Genomic DNA, 21,831 nt, shown 5'->3' with positions numbered 1-21,831 from the left:
TTAGTATTAAGTTTGTATTTTCTGCCAAAACAATGCATAATCGTAAATGATTTTTCTAAACATAAGACAAATACCGATCATTTCTTTTTGGGAAGTTTTGGATTTCACGCAATAAAAAATTAACTGCTCGGGATCCTGTATAATTAATTACCATATTTGCACAAGAACAGAATTATATAGCAATAAATGTGTGCCTCAAGAAATTAATATTTGGACAGTTCTGGTACACGGTGATCGACTGAAAAGCATCTGCTTTCAAAACCTGTGAATGTGTGAACACAGAACTGCACAGTGGCTTCACATTTACACAGAAAAGCAGCTTAGTTGCTGTAGACTGTGGCAGCCACAAGTTATTATAGAGTACAAGTATACACTATGTAAGATTCTTGAAAAGTCTTCTCTCATATGAAGTTAATTTTCATTCTTTTGATAGTACATCTTAAGCTGATTGATTTGTTAATGATAAACATGCTCTGTCTTACACCATACTTGTCTCTGGGACTGGATACATAGGACATTGTATGAAGTTGTATAATGGAGATGAAATAATTATTTTTCTAATCACAGTTTTCTAATCAGTTAGTTTAAACTTCTCTCTAGCTTAATTTTTGCTTCGATTAACCAGCATGTAAAAACGTATGTATATCTCGAAAAATAGAAAAATATTACTTATGTGCACATTATAAGAAGTCAATGTGTACACTACACAGCAGTGGAAGTTTTTTGTGTACAAAATTCGTAAAAAATGGTGTAAAACACATTTTAAACTATATTAAATATTGTGACATCGTGAAACATTCAGCAGAGTAAGGCTGTGTTTACAGAATGCGTATGTACATGTATCTACAATAACAAGAAAAGGCTCCAGGCACCAACAGTGAGGGTCGTGGATGTTTTGTCCACATCTCGTCTCAGAGATGCGGGTAGGTGTGCAACACCCGCAGTAGATCAACGAAATGTTTGCTGTTTTTTTCGTCTATTTCAGAAGCAAATAAACAGATTAAACCATTTCCTAGTATTCTTCGTTCTCATAGATGTCGTCTGGGTCGGAAGCTATCTTTTTCCGTACGGGAAAAGGCTTGTAACCATTTCCTGTCTTCTTTGGAATGTGGACCTTGCTCTGACCCACGATATTACTTTCTTCAAACCCTTTACAAGATGGAGGATACCTCCCCTCTCCTGCTGGACACAAACGAATAAGTTTAGTATTACCGATAATCAAAATTGATTCATTACTGTTATACAATATTTTCACTGTTGTCGGTTATTTAACAAAACGCAGTAAGACTTAAAGTTTGATTCATTCTTGCCCTTTTTTCTTAGTGAAATATTTCATGTGGACATTTAGACTAATTTCTAAAAACATGGTCAATCTGACTTGCTGGGTACTTACCAAGCTGGTTTCAAATCTTGGTTTTCACTTTCGTAAACAACGAAGTAAATACTTAGACGGGTGGTTTGACATTATTTATATTACATATAAATACCTGATGTTTGAGCAGCAGGAGCTGACGAATGTTGCAAGGTGTCACCTCTGACCTCTGTAACCATTACAGCCACGCTTTGTTCTCTGGCATCAGGTTCATGGTGCTGGTCTTTACGGCGTCTCAAATATCTACACAAGCAGTGCTTACGTGTGTTACAGTTAGGGGCGAGCTCTAAAAAACGAACACCCAACTTATACATTATAAAACCGACAGTTACTTTAAACATGCGAACAAAATTCTTGCCTACAAAGTGTTATAGTACATTGTATCATCATCGTCGTCGTTGTACTACAACTACTATCATCATCATCATCATCATCATCATCATCATCATCATCATCATCCCTGCCACTGTACTACACAAATAGTTTTCAGGCTACTTTACATAAATTTTTACCCAAAATAGTCTATGTAGATATCAAACTGCGAAAGGTGGGTATCAAAAGTCCATAAAGGTTTTTCTGTTCCATTGTCACAAAATATCGATGCGTTAAGCAAAAAAGAGGGAAAAACTCACAGAGCGATCCCTATGCTGATTCCTATGACAAAAGAGCCGACCACAATAGAGGCTGCGATTGGAAGAGCCAACTGTGTCATGTCAGGGTTCAAAGGTGAAAATGTTTCTCCCGCTGCATGAAGCAAAGACGGACAATAGGCATGTTTATTTACATAAATATTACAACTAATCTTTGTCAAGCTAACAAATGAAAAAATCGACTGAACCTCCCAAAGCTTGTGTTCCTCGTGTCACCTGTTTCATTTTGATTCCTTGATTATCACGCTTGATGAGGCTATTACTCTTTTCCCACACTTTAATTTATATCTTTGTGTCTGGCTGGAATTTTGTGATCAATTTTATTACCCACTTAACATTTGAAGTTTTAACCAGATATTCATTGCTGGCGTTAAAGGAATATTAAATTATTTTTAGCAGTTCACGAGTAGTAAAATTATAAATATATTATTTATTTTGTATAAGTTATGGTCCGAACTAGGGGAGATAGGTAACTGCTTCTCGAGGACTAGTAAAACATTGTTACCTCCCCTAGACTAACATCTAAGGAGGGAATAAAATCACAAAGTAAACAAAAAGAAAACTATAACAAAATTTAAAAAAAGACTAAAATTATAATTCTAAAAACACACCCGGTAATGTATTAAAAAATTAAAATAATTTTTCACTGACATTTTGGACGTTTCCTTAATAAAAAAAATAAAAATAAATAAAAGTGTAAGGGACACTTAGAAACAATAACCTGAAATCATTCTCTACTATAAAATATTTTCAAGACTGCCCCTCACACTTTTATATTTTAAGTTCTATGTATTGAAGAAAATCCAGAGGCCTCAGAAAGATTTTTTCCCTTTTTTAGTACATTTAAATTCAAAATGCTTATCATCCACACTACAATTTTGTGCTGCATAAGAAAACTGGATTTCTTTAAGCAGTGCATGCCAAATTTAAGCACCAAATTTTCCGGAAATATTTTACTTCTTTTGGTTGATCTCAAAAAGTTTATTGATTTTTTATTATTATTTTTATTTATTATTAATTTATTATTTTAATTTTTTATTTTATTTATTTTTTATTTTTTGTTATTTCAGATTTTCTGAAACCCTAATAAAGTTTTGACAAGATCGTTATATAAAACATTCACTGTTTAATCGAAATTAAAATAGAATAAGTGTTTTCCTTTTTTACTAAAGGAATCAGTTTGTGAAACACGAGACTCACTCTCGTTGCAGAAAGGAAGCTTCCTTCCATGTTCACATCTCTCTTCACAATCGCCGGTAGTCGCGTTGCATGATTTACCTCCCTTACACCGTCCACAGTCCTGGGAACTTTCACCTTTAGAACTACCTGTTGTGAACATAACCTGATTTAAAATAATAGTTTACCTTAACATGGTCCATCAAACTCCCGGAATCATCTTCCGCTCTTTGGCTTTGTGTTGACTCCAATTTTTTTGTAAACATTTTAAGAGGCTAATTCTCACTCACCCTGTGGACATGCTCCATCGATAGGACTACACGTCTCCTTGTTCTTACACAGTGGACAGGCTCTCTCACAGTCAGGTCCGAAAAATCCGGGCAAGCAGACTATGGGCATAATTAGTTAAAATCAAGAAAATAATAAAGCTATTCATGTCATGCACTTTTCTATAACAATTTGAAAATCAATATAATAAATGTGAATATAGTGTGAATACTGGCGGGATATTTTTGTTCAAGTAATAAAAATAAATTCTTTATTATATTTAAAGAAAGTAAATAGTAGATATTAAAATGTTCAATCAAAATAAGGTCCTGGTGGGGATGGTAAGAACACTACTAGCACTAGAAGCTTTGTCTAATGTATTTTCTTCTTACCCCAGACCTCAACTTCGCACACAGTGAGAAAGTAGTGGTCATCTGAGCTCACATCACGTTTAGACAGCCTCACGGTTTGTCCAGTCAGTGATGTACCACCACAGGTAACTGTGGACGGGTTGGACAGTGGGTTTTGGAATGTGTGGCAGAGCTGTGTGTCCACAGTCACAGTGACTTTGTCACCGCGTTCAAAATCTTAAACAATAAAAGTAAAAAGTGTCTTAGTACAAGTATACTTCGACATCGCTTTAGAATCTACTCCCTAGTGTTTTTCATCTTTTTCAGGAAGGGGTTCTAATCATTCCAGTTCTGTTTAATAGGAAATTTTCCGTTATTACACTAATAGGTGTGTCGAATATTTGTAAACACACATTTATATGTCACAGAGCTCCAACTAAATAAGTCCGGTGTTTGTCATAGAGAGATATTTTTAATTAGAGACCATTCTGCAGATTTTGTAAATATTATATTCTCATTATTACTTTTTTGAAAGCAATACTTAAATAAAAGTCACAAAAGTTAATAAAAGCAATATTTTGAACTTAGGAATCATCTTCAAGACTTGCGGAACTATAATTTTTGAAGCATCAGTTGGGTGTGACTATGAATACTTAATCGACGGAAGGTTTTTAATCTCAATATGAAAGGAAGGAAACGAAGTGTGATAGAGGACTCATCAACAAGGGTTTAAACTGTTATCAGCGTCAATCTCAGCATTGAATTCAGAGCTTAAAGTGTCTGAAACTGTTAAGACACGACAGGCGCATGCATCCAAAGATCATACACACAAGTGCATAAAGTGAAATGAGCTTTCACTGACAGACACACAAACACGTGCGAGCTATTTCTCATAGAGAAAGGGACAGAGAGAATGCAAGATGATTATGGTCACAAAAATAGACAGAAACCACAAAGATACTGACAAAATCTGTCTATCCAGTAGATGGTGATGCTGGCTACAGGATACGGCTCACCCAGGTCGACCTCCCAGTAGGGGTTCCGGTCATCTTTACCAGTGTGGATACAGCTAGGATTTGGTGTGTTTTCGTTAATACGTATGAAGGTGGTGTTTCTTTTACCGTTCACAGCGAGACAGGCCGGACCAGACCTCCCTTCACTTTCATATGAGGAACTCATGGTTGCTGGCATGCCTAGAGCCACATTCCCTGCAAGCACCAAAAGAATAATTCGTTTTTCGTGGAGTAGTATGGCGCAAAATTTGATTCTAATGACTTTAAAAAAACTCAGTGAAAAATTGCTTTTTCTCACAATCTGGACGAATTCCCTACTTCCGTTCTCGAGATGCACGCCTACAAACATCACCACGCGCTGAAAGAAATGTAACTAGTGACGTCACGCTGTAAACATGTAAGCCTAATAAACATATCACCCAAGCTCTCATGAACCCTAAACTTACTTCTGATCTCGAGATACATCAATACAGGCATCACCATGCACTGAAAAAAGTCAAAATAAAAAAACCTAATGATCACATGGCTCCAGCTTTACCATTGGCTGAGCCCTTCGTAACGTTAACGTACGCGTATGCATTCCTGTGCCGTTGACCTCTTTCTGTACATGATGATGTTTGTAATGAAAGGAAACTAATTAACCAGATCTGGGGACATATTGCATTGATCCTTGCCTAGTAACGAATACAAATTTAATTCCTCAGTAATCCGTTAACAGACTTAATTATTAGGTATTATATAAAGGAACCAAAATTAAGATGTAAAGAAATCAAAAATTATACGACTTTCTGTGACTAACTGCAAATACACGGAGAGAATTTGAAAGTTACTAAAATAATTCTTACTTTTTCTAAAGAACTGGAAGCCATCTTGCATTTTGAAATCACAAGAACCATAATTCTTGCAGGCACAGACCGGTCCTAAAAGGGAAACGCATGAACGTGTTAAAGCACAGAAGAACCATTTTGTCGTGATCTATAAAGTAGTGTAAGACGAAGAAAAAAAAGGAAGGTAGGGAATAAATGTACGAGGGTGAAAAGAAGTAAAATGACGAAAATTAAATAAAGAAGAGATAGAGAAGAAACTTCAGAAGAGGAACAAGTGGGAGAAAGAGAAACATGAAGAGGGAACAGAAAAGGAGAAAGTGGACGATGAAGAGAAATAAAAAAAGAATATAAATACAAGGAGAAATAGGAGAAATATAAAGAACAAAGTAGAAAGAGGAGGAAAGGGATCATACTATAGAGATTAAGAAGAAGGAGGAGTAAATGAAAAAGGAGGAAGGGAAAATATAAAAAGAAAACAATTATAGCAACTGTAGTCGTAATAAAAACAGCCTCTTGCACCAACGTTTTGTGTACATGGCATCAGGTCGTCCTAAGAGGCAGAAATAGAGAAGTAGAGAAGGAGAGAGAGATAGAAAAGAAATATTATCCAAAGTAGTGTGTATAAATAATTTTGTTTTATTAAACGGCAATTGTTATACGATTTACATACTCCCAGACATGCAGACCAGTTATTAAGAAATGTCACAGACATTTATCAAGATCCAAGACTAAACAATTACCTGTCACCTCCGTAGACACGCAGCTAAAGAGCAGTGGAATCCAGAGCCATTGTCCCCAGTGACAGTTGCTGAGTCCCTCCATCTGGAGGCTTCACTGCAACAACAGCCTTTGGCGTTGTCCAAGACTATAGATGGCGCTGGGGTCTGAGACACTGTCTAAATAGAGAGCGAGTATAAACAGGATGTATAATAACTGATATAATACTGACTCCAGCAAAGCTGTGGACAATGCATCACTTGCTTCACAAACATCGTTACTGTCAAAGAAAGAACCTGACGAGAAGACAAATCCGATCATGTGAGACAGGATGTTGTAGTCAGAATCAGATCCTGGCAGACCCGCCTCGACGCTTAATACTCTTCATCAAAGACTGTTTCTCTGAAATAGTTCCTCGTATATATGAAAATGCAGGCAAATGTCATCTGTAAATAACTGGACCTTATCGTGCTGAGCAAGTAACGCTGAGAGGATAATTGTTTCCTTTTTTTCACCTCATAGTTTCGAACATTGTAGAAACGGGTAGTGGGATAGTATAAACACCAGACATCAGCCAACTTTTCCTTCGCCATCGACTCGCGGTAGGTGTGAAGATGCTCTACGTACGGGTACTGGAAGCTTTTTTTTCCAAGCAAGAGTCAGCGAACAATCTAGAGCTGCTGGAAACAGTAAAGGCTTTGTCGGAGGTGAAAACTTTGCTACCAGACCCCTGACCTTAGAGTAGAATTTAAAAGAAAAACGAGAGTAAAATCTCTCATCCTTTCGAGAAAGCTCTGGGTTTGATTGTAAGAAACCGCCATCCACTCCCTTCACTCCGATAGGCGGCAGTTTGGGGGTTTTTATTTTCGAGGGCATATAAATAAACAGCACACAGGGATACACACAAGGATGAGCATTGCTACATACAGCCACCCAACGAACACCACCTTTCTGAAATGTCCACAGAGTATGTCAAGTAATTTGACAAAAATGGTTGACAGACAGGTGGCAAATCACACTTTGGCGAATGTGTAAATAACAAAACAAGTAACTGCGCCCAGGTGACCAAGTCTAGGAAGTTTTAGTCCAGTTGTGGTTGCAGTCAGTCTTCGATTCGGGTTTTTAAAAGAAAAACTTCTTTGTTAATCTCTCTCAACACTTTCCCTTACATGCATTAAGCTCATACGAAGCCTGCTTAAATGTCTTCAAATAAAAATAAGGAAAACTCGCCATTCACAGTTGATTGAATGGCATCCTGTTTACAATCACTGAGGTAATCATTAATTCTGAAGATACGAGCGCCACCCAGTGTCGTTGTCTGCCCTTGTCGTTGAGCATGAAGGTGAAGGAGCGGAGTATCCGACATGGATTCCAACAGAATGGTGGCTTCTGGCTTTGCCTGTCTTGTCTTTTACATTCTGCCTGCTGCAGTCACAGGTAATGTTTTCACTCTGTGTCAGCAGTAATTGAGTTAGTTTAGTAATAACTTGCCCCAGTGTAGTATTTCTCTCTTGCCGCTTTGAAATCTTTATTCCTCTGTCTGCTCACCACAACGTTTAGCGATATAGGGAGACAAAGAAAAAGTGAGAATGTGTGTGAGAGAGATAGAGTTTGTGTGTATGGTACGGGGGGCACGTATACGTATGTTTTATTGTCTTTATGTGTTTCAAAAATGTGTTTACAAACGTGAAAAAGGTGCCATTAAAACTATTCTTATTATAAATCCTTATAACAGTTTTATAGTAATAGGGATCGCAATATTGTATTGTAAATAAGCATGTCCGCATCAGTGAAGTAATGAATGATCCCCGATGATTCACCATCACAAGTCTTTTTCCTTTACTAATTTTCCTCATCATTCAGCTGAATGTAGTGTAGCTACACGTCCTGGTCAGGTTTGAGACAATAGACATAAAATATCTTGCCTTCCTGTGACATTCAAGCGAGAACAGAAATAAACATTCGAGCGATGGCATACACGTGTGTCAACCCATCGAAAACATCATCATCTTCTTCCTTTTCTTCCTTCTCATTATTAGAAAAAACTTGTTATTAATCTGTTTTCTGGCTCATTTTAGCTCATCCGTAGAAACTTTTCTTCCTAAAAAATTTACATATTTTTGGTTTCAGATTCCATTTGCTCCTGCCAAAGTTATACTTCTTGCAACTTCAGCCTCAATGATTTTCAGCCGAGTCGTCTCAGTAAAATTATACCTCCTCTATCTTTCTATCTATCTATGTATCACACATAATACATCGTTTTGCTCTGTGTGTGTGTGTGTGTTAGGCAACAAAAATAAACCAAATAGTAAAGTAAGAAGTTCTGCAATTCATTTGAAATTTGTCTTTCGTTCATTACATTCATTACAACATTGTTCATCAAAAGTTTGGAAAATATTTTAGCATTTGATGACTCGTTCACTTCTTCCTTGCAGGAAATGTCGCGATAGGAAAACCAACAAAAATGAGTTCACAGTTGAACAGCTCAGTTTATAACCAGACATCAGGTCCACCTTGTCTCGCTGTGGACGATAAAACAGAAGGCATCTTTAGACCTATTAACCAATTTCCGGACAGTCCTAATTGTATACATACGGGTGATAATGACCGTGAACCCTACTGGGAGGTCAACCTGGGTGAGCCGTATGCTATTTCCTCCATCATCATCTACTGGAGAAGTACAGGCGGGTATTTCTGTTTGTAGAACTAGGATGTCTTGTGTTCTGCCTATCCCTCGTTATATGTTTGTGTGTGTGTGTGTGTGTGTGTGTGTGTGTGTGTGTGTGTGTGTGTGTGTGTGTGTGTGTGTGTGTGTGTGTGTGTTATTCAGATATCAGATCAAGATGTTAGATGCAATAATTGAGAAAAGATATAAAAAAACAGATGCATATGTATTCTTCTTTTAATTATCACAATAGTCACACTTAATTAAGCAAAACAAAACTAAAGGGTGAAATGGATAGTGATCTCTGTATTTTTGTGTTGGATGTCGGTTTTGTTTGGTTTGATACTGAGATAATGATAACAATGATAAACACAAATGGTCGCCGAGTTAATTTGAAAGTGGATCCCTCATCAGTCACCAGACGGAAACTTAAGTTTGTTTCACAATGTGATATTAAACCTGAGCAGAGTATAGTCGTTTCCCTCCTTATTTCTTGTTCTTTCTTCAGATCTCGCTCGCAGTAATGGAGTGAACGTGACCGTGGATGGACAGCTGTGTTACACTTTCCAAGGTCCAGCTGTTACTTTGTCTTCAAACATCATCTGTGATACTTGGCTCACTGGACAAACAGTACGACTGTCAAAGGCGGACATGACTTTGAACCACTACTTCCTCACTCTCTGTGAAATTGAAGTGATGGGTAATGATGACGATGATGCTTTCTGCTGCTAAGACTATTCTTGTTGAAACTATGTCCACAACGAGACAAAAAAAAAAAAAGAGTTAAAATGAAAGACTGTGAGAGTGAGAGAATGATGGAGAGATAATTTATATAACGACCCAAGGGTCTACGTCTAATGGCAACGAGAAAACCGTTAACATTCTACTATCACTACTTTACCATCATTCTTCTTGACATCAATCAGTTCATAGGTTGTCATCTGCATAGTTCAGGAGATTGAAACATCGATTATGATTTCTGAATATACTATCAATACGTATGGTTTAATAAGTTACTTCACCACTGATTTTTGCTTAGAAGATATTTGTTCTATATTATTTTCTCCGTTATTTTTAACTAGTAGTAAGGTAAGAAATAAATTTAATTAATGCATTTTTGTTGTATTTTCTAGTAGTAATGTTCCTAACCCACTGTTTTGATAAATATCTGATGTCTCACTAGTTATTTCCCTGTCAGTTTATTATTGGAGACAATATGATAAAATTATCATGCCACTTCCCACATCAGTTGCGAACAATCTTTATAGATACGAGACCTCACACAGTTTATCTGTTTTGATTCCTAGTCTGCTGTCCGGGGTACTTTGGACGTGAGTGTCAAGAAGTCTGTCCAGAACCAGTCTGCAAGAACAACCAGGTCTGTAGTCCTGTGGATGGAACATGCCCTCAGGGTAAGTGAAAAAGGACTTCTGTCCAAGATAGCATTTCATAAAAATGACACATGAACAATTATGTAAAGAGCAAGCCAGTCGGTTTTGTTTCAGATTTTTTAATTGTATTGCCTCAAGAGGGGAGGTCCATGGTTTCTTCTTTTTCTGTCTCTTTTCTTAACACCTTAATTCTTAAATTTCTTTCTGCCCTTCCTTCTTATCTACGTCTTTTGTTTTTACCCTACCTTTAATCTTCTTTTGTCCTTTTTATCTTATTTTCACTTTCCAGTTTTCCTTCCGTCTTTATTTCTTTCTAAAATCACTCTTTTCTATTTTGTATCTTTGTTATTTCACTTTTTGTTTCTCATTGTATGCCCCTACCAATTCTTGATTTCTAATTCAAAATAAACTCCTAAGTACTGACATAACATTTACATATATATATATAGTACAGTCTATGATTAATGCCATATGTTTGATGATATTAATACATATCCAAATGAAGTGTTTACAAATTTTTCAAAAAGTCACATTTGATGAATGCGTAAGAATGAAGAAGATAATATGAATAATGTTTTGATGTAGTTGTTGCATACAACCTTATTGCAAAGAAAGTAAGGTTTAGCTTTTTACTAATCCTGAAGTGTTTTGAAATAAATAAAATATTTTAATAAAAGCAAAACACATTTAAAAGCTCTGAGAAATATCGTGTTTCAGTTATTGGAGAGCAAATTAATATTCTACTGTACGATAAGGTTAGCATTATTTGAACCCATATATGCAAAACAAAAACGGAATTTATTTCTCACTAATATATAAATTTTACATTCCACTTGACTTTCTCTGCTAATACAAAATTTCAGTCTGTTAAAATATTGTTTGGGTCTGTCAGAAAAAGTTCATATGTCTCAAGATTATGTAATGTAATTTGTAAAGTGCTTTTCTGTAGCTGGAGCAGTCAGCTCGCCATCTGACAATGACATGACAAAGGTGGCACTGCCAGTTGTAGGTTCCCTCCTAGCTTGCTGTATTCTGGTTGGACTCATCGTGGCGATTGTTTTGTAAGTACTCTTACATTACCGAATGTCTAATCAGTAGTCAAATAAAGACTTTGTTGTCATAATCATCATGCGATTTCAGTTTCACCAAAGATGGGAATGAAAGTCGAAATTCAACTAACTTGAAAATAGAATTCAAAACATTGTGATTATGATCTATAACGGCTGACGTACTTTACGTTGCGGACTATCAGGCATAAATATTTATATTTATCACACTTTGATGTGGACTATTATAATAAGGGGTCTAAAATCATGCTCGGTATAGTAGATAGCTGCAAACTAAAGGCAAACATTCTGAGTGTGTTTATTGAACTGCAAATGTTACAGTGAAATTTAGAAAGTCTGATGTTTCTGCCTAACTGGATTCCCACGTTTTTAAATTTTTGTCCTTTTGTGACTGACAATAACGAACTCTAATTTTGCAGTTGGCTGAAGCGTGCTAGAAACCACCAGCACGAACCTACTACAAGACCCCAAAGTAGAATTGTATATGAAGGGTGTGCTGAGACCTTTCAGATCGCATTTTCTCCTGGTGGGTAGTTCTGGTGGGGTGTTCTTTTTTAAAATGTCGAGATGCCTTTCTATAAAAGCAAGATTTTCATTGTAACGATTGAATCCTTTAAATTATGATGGTGATTATTCCCATAATGGAGCCAGAAAGAAGAAACCTGCAAACACTACAGTGAGTCTAATACGCGAATGTCTTAGTAAAAAAAACATCGAGTGAACTCAATTTCTACGCTGTTTGACAGTAAATTGTAGGAGTATTATGTCCAGTTTAATGTATTTCATGACAGTATGCTTCCTAAGATATTTTTGCCACCGTTTTCAAGCCATCGCATCAAGAATATCATCTGTGACTGATAAAGATTTTTGTCCCTTGTTCCTGTGAAGACTACATCAATACAAGGTGGGACAAGGAAGTACCAATGAGGACAGGAAATGCCTTCAATCCTTTTCCCAGACACACACATGAAGAAGGAGACTCCTCCGCCCTCGGCATGAGCTCCCTTGACAAGGATGTGTACGAGGAAGTTAACTTTCCTGTTTGACTATTTAACAGTTGCCAGAGGGGGAAAATATTTTACATATTGCCTCAGTATGAGACAAAACACTAAGTGCAGGTGAAAGTAAGTGATGAGGAAGGAGTGCTGCTTTTTAAAGCGCTTTGATGTTATTTCTTATCTATTACTATAAGTTTATTTAAAAGTAATATGTCAATCGTAAAATTAACAAATGAAATTCTATTTATTTATATTTCAAATTGATAGTCATTCAAAAAGGTAATTTAGCTTAACAATTGGCACTGTAAGCCAAGAAATTAATACAAACTTTGCTACTGGTAAATCCCGAATAACACTTTCATATTCAATTTTTTCTTAATGTGGTTTCATTAATATTGGCTGTTAATAATAATTCTGATGGACTGCAAGAGAAACGCTACTCTTCAAAAAGAATGCAAAGAATCAATCTAACTGAAAGACTCAAGTCATTCGAAGTAGTCAAACCAAAACTTCACAGAAAGTTGTGTGTGTGTTTGTGTATGTGATTATAATCAGGTGCGTGCTTAGGGGCAGGTAGACGAGGCATCTGTCGAGGGCCCCTCACATACCCTGTCTCGGGCCCCGCGGGGGCTGATTATAATAAACAAGTTTGGATGACACGATATATACGTTGACTTAATGTGTCCTTGTACTGTTGATATCTGCTTTTTTATTATGATTATTTTCATTTTTGCAACACCATGAGACCAGGAATGTATGTTACAATTATAAATAATGTAAAGGTCTCTCTCGTCTTGCTATCTTTCGTTGTTATTTAGTGAATTAATTTTGCTGAAAATATTTGTATTATAAAGATCACCTAGTTCATAATTATTTTAATTAATTTATAATTTTACCAAGTGGGTACTTAAAATTTGTTTGAAATATTTGTCAATAGACACTTTAATGTCCAACCTCGCTAGAAGGAGCAGCAACAGCAGCCGACACATTCAGGGGAGTGAATCGCACGCACATATGTATTTTTTTTTTTGCTCGGGTGATTCGATTGCTTCCCATGTTACGTTCGCAACCAAGTCTTCAATCATTTCACTTAAATTTTGAAGTATTTGGAGTCTCTTCTTGTTATATAGTTATCTATATGGATAGAAATTCTATGGCATGATCTACAGATACATGATGCCCGAATTTCGACGACCGTTTTTACAAATCTAAAAGCGAACGTTGCAACTGTTTATAGCTTCGATGATGTCACTGAAAAACATGGCTGCCTTTTTGTTTTGTCCAAGACCTGTGTTTTAGACGCGATTGTAAGGAAACAGTTGTATTGCACACCAAAATTTAATAAAAACGATTTACAAAGTCTGTACATGTATCTATCAACTATCTGCTTCACGTTCCTTTTCCTATAAATGGCTTTCCTGTAAGTATTCCTATTACCTCATGTACATACTCGCGTACCTATTTGATACCATTTATGCAAACATACACAGTAACGAACGACTTAAAATTTAAAACCAAAAGCATTAGGTTTACAATAATTTTAAGTTGTCATACTATTGCTTTATCTTACAGTAAACAGTTGTCTTTGTGCGTCCGTCACACAATAATTTAAAGGTAAATGCAGCTCTAAAGTTCACAGCTCATGAACTAAGAGACAAAAATTAAAGATTTTTCTAGCGATTTTATCAAGTGCACGTGCTGTGTCTTTTGATAATTAAATTTTGTAAGGAGGGAGAGGGTAGATCTTCTGAAATGTTTTTTGTTATCTTTGTCTAATTGTATAATTTCTTAACTTTTCTTTCAAACGCTGGAACTTGTATTCAACTAGCAACAAATTTTTTTCCAATAATAACTTAACTTCATTCTATAAAGTCTACAGGTAATTCGTCACACTGATACAGTCTTGAAGGTAAGCAACAAGAGATACCGGAGAAACAGATGCTTAATAGTGTGACCTAGTGATTAGTAGGCTTTAATTCAGAGCAGAGTGCCGGTGCTTTGAAGCTCATTGGGGTCTATGAATGGAATTCCTTGTGCCTGCAGAGAAGCCTGGGCATCTGACTTATCAGGGAAGTTAAAGGGCTACAGAAGGAGATTGTGTGGGCCTACCACATGCCGTGTCCTGTACACGATAAAGCAGTTACGGTTACCTACCCTTAGCTCCAACTACAGACCCTTTACCTCACTTCTAAACTATTTGGTTCGATTCTGTCGGCAGAACTGAATGCAGGAATCGCACTTACGAGAGTGCAAGAAGTAGAAGAGATAGAAAAAGTAGCTGTCATGGCGGCAGAATTGTTACACAGGGGAGATAAAGTAGTTGCAGCAAGAGCTCCAGCAGGACCAGGAGCAGATCACCTGGTGATGCGGTGAAGCGTTAGCAGACAGCAGCAACACTGAGAGTGTGACGATCGTGGCGATAGTAACAACACCGCAGACCTCATGCGGTATCGCTGCTGCACGAGAATCTCACGGGAGGGCTCCTTTAGATGATAGACGATCTTAAGAACAGCAACGGAAGTCGGGTCACAGCCCGTTCAGCGACCCGGTGCCCGCTGATGAAACATCGGTGCTTTCTTCCCTCGCCGCATCAAACAAACCTCACCAGCACCAGGGTATCTGGTCATCGAGTCTGGAGAGCTGATGGCGATGCTCTGTGTGTGTGTGTGGAATACAAAACAACAACAACGGTCCTGCATCATGCTGCCCCACCCCCCACGCGCTCCTTCTCGGACGTGCACAGGGGCATGTAAATGCACGCACGCAAGCGCGCACGTAAAAAGATATTTCTTATCTTAAAGAAACAGAAAGATGGCAGTTGGGTGAGCGACAGCAGTGTTGGCTTTTAAGTACACAGCACACGTGCGGAGTGCGCCGATAACTCTGCTCACTAAAGATAACTCGACTCATTTGGTTAATTACAGCTCACGCCTGACAAGCCTCGGTTTGCGTCATAGCGCGGCGAACATCATCAGTGCAAATTTGCAGGTAATTAAGGGTCAAAGGGCGACCGTGTGCTGTTCCTGTGGCACTTGGTTACTGTGTCTTACAACGAAGGGTCTTTTGTTCCCGATGACCTAAGAGGAAACAGGAAAGTAGGAAAGTAGGAGATCTCACCGGAGGACGTGCACGTGTTTGAACAGCATCAGAGAGATGGTAGACAGTTACAAAAACCTCATATCTACATTAATAAAATAATGATAAACCATTAAAAATTCTTATCATTATTTAATGAATATATTTTATTGCAGGAAGCATTTAATAGACTCCCCGCCACCTCCACCTCGTGAACTCTTCTATGATTTTTATTTGGATACACTTTTTCTTTTGACTCAGTTTGTTCGACTCATCCATTGATACTAGCAGTTAAACAGTGAAATACACTTTACAAGACTGCGGTGCACGTGCAGTCATGTTCAGACAGGCTCCACAAAGAGGTTGGATGTGTTTAGAATGTCAGTCCTCAACAGGTTTCTCGTTAACTGCTAGGAAAAGCCATGATAAATAAACACCTCGCCAAGTCTTGTCCCCGCCCTGTGCTGTTAGCGTATTGAAGAGAACAACGTTCATAACAAACGTGCAGCTCGTGCAATCTTGATGTTAAAAATAAAATAAAAAAAAAGAATCCGCGGGACCAACACGCACATGTTCCACCCTGCAGCCAGACAGGAGGCGCCTCCAGGTGGGGCTCACGGGAGATGCTACCTGAACACCTCCTTGTGATTGTCGGCCCTTGCAGCGTCTAGAGGGCGTGACAGTGATAATGCGCGTACCAACAACAACAGCATTAAAAACACAAAACAAAAACAAAAATGAATGATTTATTCGATGCTTACGCGTGCAAACTGCTTCTAGGAGTTTTTGCTTACAATTTAGTGTTTTTGGAGATTTTTTCCTGCAAACTTGTTTTTCCAGACAATTCCTTTCTCTCCTTCCCCCCTGTCTTTTTTTTTTTTTTTCATCTTTTCCATAATAAAACCAAAACTTGAATTGCATACCGTATGCAGCTGAAGCTACTGTTTGAAAGTGATTAAACCGTGCGGGATATGAAATAATTTCTTCTTATAATGGAGAAATTGCTTGCGTTGCAGCTTTTATGTTTTATTATGAATTATTCGAACCCCTGGCTGATCAGTCGGGCCAGGACCGCAGGCGTGAAGAAAGTGAATGACCTATCTATCCATCAAAATATCTGTCTGCCAAAGGTAAAGATAAGGCGCCCCGCATCCTAGTGGTCGTAAGGAAGTCAATCTCAGCAGTTCACTGTGTCTAGGGCAGGGAGCTAACCCATTCCTTCTGCCGTATTTACCTCCCTTGGTACAAACAGGTATCCATTTTTGCTGGGTGGGCTGTGGGAACATTTCCAGCAACAGCCTCGAAAAGGTCTTCTAAACCACTAATCGTTTTCTCTGAAGTCGAGGGCAGTAATTCTACAGAGACTTCCAACATGCGCGCGCGTGTATGTATGTGTGTGTTCTCCTCGTATCGTGGTTATGAAGTGAGGGTAAGTCGTTGCCCTGGGGGTAACATTGGGAACGTAAGGACAAGCGCCTTGCTTCCGAATTTTTATATCCTGCAGGTGTTGTTTCGGCCCTGAAGCCGTAGTTGTGAAGATATGACAAAGGTGTTCTCAGGTAAAGAAACACAATGTCCGGGGGTTCTGGGGATCGAATGGTATCTACAGAAGCAAGACACTTTTGCTCGAGTGCACGATTTTGCGCATAACGAAATGATTTACTTTAGCTTCATGACTACAGCCCCAGGAAGGCGAAAAGTAAATTTATTTCAGTTGGACACTTTTCAACGTCCATGATGAGGAAGAAGGCGATGACGTCATCGACACCTTCTCAATCATCTGCACACACATCAGTGCATTTGCCACACAGCCTGTGGTCCAAAGGACTGGGTGCACTGCCAGGCAAAGCGGGTATGCATGCGTGGCGGTGGGTGGAGGAGAGGGGAAGGGTAGAAAGTGCAGGAGACAGGAGGCAGCAGGGAAGAAGGAAACCCCCGATGTCTGATGAAATCCAGTTATTCTGGCTGATGCAGACTTCAAGATGGCAAAGCCCATGGCGTCTACATCCGGGCTTAAGCAATTTGAACGAAACGGAAGGGCCGGTGCAGGACGCTTCAGCGAGGGATTTGGCCTCAAATGCAGTGAGATTCTGCATATTACGGCAATTTCGTGGAATTCACGTGCGCCCAAGCGCGCGGACGAGCAGGTGATGTGCGCCGAGTGCAGGAACACGGAGTGCAACAGAGAACGCGAATGAATGAACTGGTTTCTGACAGGATGCGAAATATTTTGTACTGCTTGCTTGAAGGCAGACTCAACAACCATCTACTTCTCGTATCTACAGACAGTCCTCGGTCAATGAAAGCTCGAGTTACGGACATCCGTACTTACGATCGAGCTGTTACATGACTTCGTAACCACGAGTTACTATTACATTTAAGATGTTTTATGATATTTGGACGTGTTTCTGAAATATTTTATTGCATAGAAGATGTGACCAACTGATGCTAAAAGCTTTTCCTGCGTGTTCCGAAGCAAAATCGACTTCAAGACTTTCTCGGGAACAACCTGTACTCCAATCTGTATCTTTCTCGTCTGTTGTACACAGGCTTTATGAGGTATAGTTAATTATCGTCAGGTTAGCTCTATCTCCTTCCAATACTGGTGTGCTTATCCATCCATCCAGTCCACGAAATAAACAGTGACACATACACTGCTTTTGCCATGCCCTTTGCACATACAGAAGTAGTCAATGAGAGCGACAAAGCGAGGTCTGTACATCCATAAACCTGAGATATCTTTTTTACTTGGGATAACAGGTTATGTTCCAAAAGATGAGAGGAGGGATGGAAAAAGTCAAAGGTTTTGGATGAGTTGTCTTCCCACTCATGCAGGCAACCGGAGGAGTTGGAAAGGAAACATAAACACGAAGCTTGTTTATGGAAAGACCGTCTGCGGCGGGCGCGGTACAAAAGAAAAAGAAGCGACGGGTAGAATGTCCACCACTCCAACACTCCTGCACATGTCGACCCGTCTTCGCAGCATGTTTTGCATGCAAACACCATCTTGAAGCATCGCCGTGCATATACCCACTCATGCTTCGCCGGCTTTAACCAAAGATCTATTGTGGAATCGTTCATCCATGCTGATTCTGAGAGTTGAAAACAGAACGAGAGAAAAATAGACACAAAGAATGGAATGGGGAAAGAAAGAAAGATATACAAAGAGGAAAAAAAAACTGAGGGAGAGAATGAAAGATGGATGGAGCAAAGAGACAGGATGGATACCGAGTGGTCTTGTTTCGCATGTCAGTTTAGCTGATGCATGGAAGGATAGAAGTTTCGTTTTGCTGTTGTGATGCAACATGGCGCGCCATTTACTAACTTCAACAGCGCATGCGCGCGCAAGCACGGGATGGCATGCGTGTACACGCCCCATTCTCCTCCGCAGACATTGATGTGAAGAAGAAGGTGCACGAACATTTGTTTTCACAGTGCTTTGCTGCAAGAATCTGTCCTTTATCTAACTTTGGGCTTCGTCAAATGCTCAAGAAAAGGAAAGATCTTAAATAATCTATCATTAAGAGTTTGTTCTACTTTCGCCTAAAAGTCGAGAGTATTGGGTCAGAAATGTCTTCTATCCATATTAAGTGGACTACATCAACATAAACAAAACACAAGGCCTACTGTTCTATAAATAATTGCACTCGAGACCTTTGAGGGGGTCTGCCTCGTTACTAATGTTATAAATTAATTAATAGTCTGAGTAACTAAACATTTTTTAGCCGAAGGATCCATTGACATTCACCTCATGACAAACAGTATTCACGAACCGTAAAATCGTACTCTGCACACACAGAGAGAAATGCAGGGAAGGTTTGCTGGATCGGAAGAAGGGGGATAATTTTACCGCGAGGGTGTCAACTGACTCCGGTGGTAATTACCAACAGGTATCCCAGCTTGCACGTCGGTAGAACAATGCATACCTCTTGGCAGTGTGTCCATCCAAGCAATGAGACATAGAGCGTGTCTTATCGACATTCTTTCCTAAACATGGCGAAGAAGTGAACTCCTCGGAGTGCTCTCCCTTTATGCTTTATTTCCCAGAAGTCAGTTATCGGAGTCAGTGGCGACTACAATTTCTTTGTGGGTGAGGGAGGGGAGGCACATTTTTTTATAAAAAGCTACCCACACTCGATATGCTTGTTAGACGCACGCAAAGCACGGACCCCAGCAACGTGCCTTTAGCACTAATAAATTAAACAACAATCTAAGTTCTCTCCCTTGGAAGGAGTTGTCTACCCCCAACAGAGTCAGGCTGGTGCGTGTTTGCGCTGCGAGGTCTGGACCGGAAAATTTGTCCTGGTAGTCGGGACACCGCCATTAGCAGGTAGGAGACAAGCTGCCGAGAGTCCCGTGGACAATGCACGCGCACATTTAGTCGTGATTAATTTAAACTGTAATTGAGCTCTCCGCCTCTCGAGATGTCTCTCTCTCTGTTATTTTACTCCTTGTTTGTCTTATTTGATTCTCTTTTCTTCAGCTTATCTATCTTCCGATCTTCTTTTTCTTTCTTTCTTTACATTCCTTATTGTATATGAGAAATAATCTCACCAAAAGTGAGAAACACACAAGTCTTCACTACTTGTCACTGAGTTATTACCTATTGGGTATCCCTATAGAGTGTGAACTGATTCATGATTTTTTTTATGCTACTATGATCAAAGAAGAGGATGGTGAGCATGAATATGATTATGAGAAGGAGGATGAAGGTGAGTCAGAAGGTGATGACGAACTTTGATGACAAACCGAATGAGGACCTCATTGAAGAAAAAAGATGAACTATTGATCATTAATTAATAACAAAGTAAAGAAAAACGATGAGAAGGACTGAATAACGGAAATGCGTCACAGGAGACACACAGAGACCAATAAGATATCTTGAATATTGCTTTTTTCGTTGTTGTTGTTGTCGTCGTCGTCGTCATCGTCGTCGTCATATGTGTGAATGAGAGAGAAGAAGAGTGTTTATTCCTTGTTTACATGTGCTTTAAATTTGGCTACAGGAATACATGAAAAGGCTGGAAGAAGCAAAGAATGAGTGATGGATGAAAAAATTAGCTTTTTTAGCTATCACAAACCGACCATGTCAGAGAGGGTGTGAGAGATACTGTATAGAAAGATAAGAATTTGTGTCAATATTAGATATGTACATAATACCTCTTAGAGGGTGACAGAATAAAGAATCTTGATTCATCAGTGTTGTCCTCAGCAACAACAGCATGACGACCATTTATTTTTCAGGTTGCCTCGCTCGCTGCAACTTAGCTAACCTCTAAGGTTTGTTTTGACTATGCCACTCACCAAAAGTGGAAGTTAGAACAAAGCTTCTCAGAAGACCGAGACAGGTGGAAAGAGGATGCTGCCTGCGGGTATCTTAACAGACGAACAGAGGCGAGCTGAGGAGAACGGAATTGTTTGTTGTCTCCTTTCTTCGCGTGTTCTGCGTTCTTTTCACTTTCAGCTTGTACGACGCCGTGTTGTGACGACGATGATGTAGGAGCCATTCTGTACGAGACAACTGCGATAAAAGTGTATTTCAAAACCAGAAGAGCTCGGGGCTGTTTCCTTGCCGAGCCTGGTCTGTGTCTTGTATGTCTTCGAGGACTTCCAGATAGAAGGCGTGTCTGCGTGCGTGTGCGCGTGCGTGTGTGTCTGTGCAAAGAAATGGGAGAGAATAACATGACTAAGACGTGGAAAGAGAAGTAATGATAGTATATTGGTCTGTCTGTCTGTTCGCGCACCCAGTGGTTCCGTGTGCAAATTATCTGCCCCTGTGTGACGTCACCGTGAGGAACCACACGGCGAGCCAATTTGAGACTGATGAAAGAGGTGAAAGATGCCGATCCTGTCAGAAGCAAGGTGCAGACGTGGACGGTTGCCTTTTCTGTCGGTTCAAAGACATCAAAAGTGCCAAGTCGGGAGGAGAAGGTACTGCCCCCTACCTCCTTCCAGCATGCAGAGCGTTTTGCACTCAGGCTCAAGACAGCCAGGTCACAGCGATGAACTGAAACCGTAATTCATTAATTGAGCAGAGCGTGGCAGGATGGGCTTCAAAGAAGCGAGAAAATGCTTGTCATGATGAAGCTGAGTGAACTGAGTAACTGTACTGACGCAAGGCAGGTTCAAAATCGCCCAGGAATATTTGGAGATAAGGTGTTAGCCAAGGCTTGGCACAGCTTCACAACCTTCATTGAAAACCCAACCCAGGAGAGCTGGCTGTTAATCAGTTTTCTCGAAGCTTCTGACTTAACTTATTTTGT

General features: G+C 39.2%; 2 protein-coding genes across 4 annotated transcripts; one reads left to right on the top strand and one right to left on the bottom strand.

Moving 5' to 3' along the window:
* Window positions 1-101: 101 nt before the first annotated feature.
* Window positions 102-6,633, bottom strand: LOC112572481. 2 transcript variants are annotated; one of them, XM_025252185.1, is made up of 9 exons: window positions 6,396-6,633; window positions 5,674-5,748; window positions 4,781-5,023; window positions 3,858-4,052; window positions 3,489-3,587; window positions 3,223-3,348; window positions 2,005-2,116; window positions 1,488-1,615; window positions 102-1,179 (listed from the first exon to the last, which is right to left on the bottom strand). In XM_025252185.1, the coding sequence occupies exons 1-9, from the start codon at window positions 6,475-6,477 to the stop codon at window positions 1,013-1,015; spliced, it is 1,227 nt and encodes a 408-aa protein (XP_025107970.1). In that variant the 5' UTR covers window positions 6,478-6,633; the 3' UTR covers window positions 102-1,012. The 2 variants fall into 2 exon arrangements, with proteins under 2 accessions (XP_025107970.1, XP_025107969.1); XM_025252184.1 differs by having other exon boundaries at window positions 960-1,182.
* A 229-nt stretch (window positions 6,634-6,862) lies between these two features.
* On the top strand, window positions 6,863-13,822 carry LOC112572483. 2 transcript variants are annotated; one of them, XM_025252187.1, is made up of 8 exons: window positions 6,863-7,809; window positions 8,503-8,574; window positions 8,808-9,056; window positions 9,546-9,737; window positions 10,345-10,449; window positions 11,387-11,489; window positions 11,915-12,021; window positions 12,384-13,822. In XM_025252187.1, exons 1-8 carry the CDS (start codon window positions 7,737-7,739, stop codon window positions 12,539-12,541), a joined length of 1,059 nt encoding a protein of 352 aa, XP_025107972.1. In that variant the 5' UTR covers window positions 6,863-7,736; the 3' UTR covers window positions 12,542-13,822. The 2 variants fall into 2 exon arrangements, with proteins under 2 accessions (XP_025107972.1, XP_025107971.1); XM_025252186.1 differs by having other exon boundaries at window positions 11,378-11,489.
* The last annotated feature ends 8,009 nt before the right edge of the window (window positions 13,823-21,831 follow it).

This window comes from Pomacea canaliculata, linkage group LG9 (assembly GCF_003073045.1).
Source record: "Pomacea canaliculata isolate SZHN2017 linkage group LG9, ASM307304v1, whole genome shotgun sequence".
Taxonomy (NCBI): Eukaryota; Metazoa; Mollusca; class Gastropoda; order Architaenioglossa; family Ampullariidae; genus Pomacea; species Pomacea canaliculata.
Note: the sequence above shows the minus strand (reverse complement) of the source record. Positions and strands in the feature narration are given on the sequence as shown.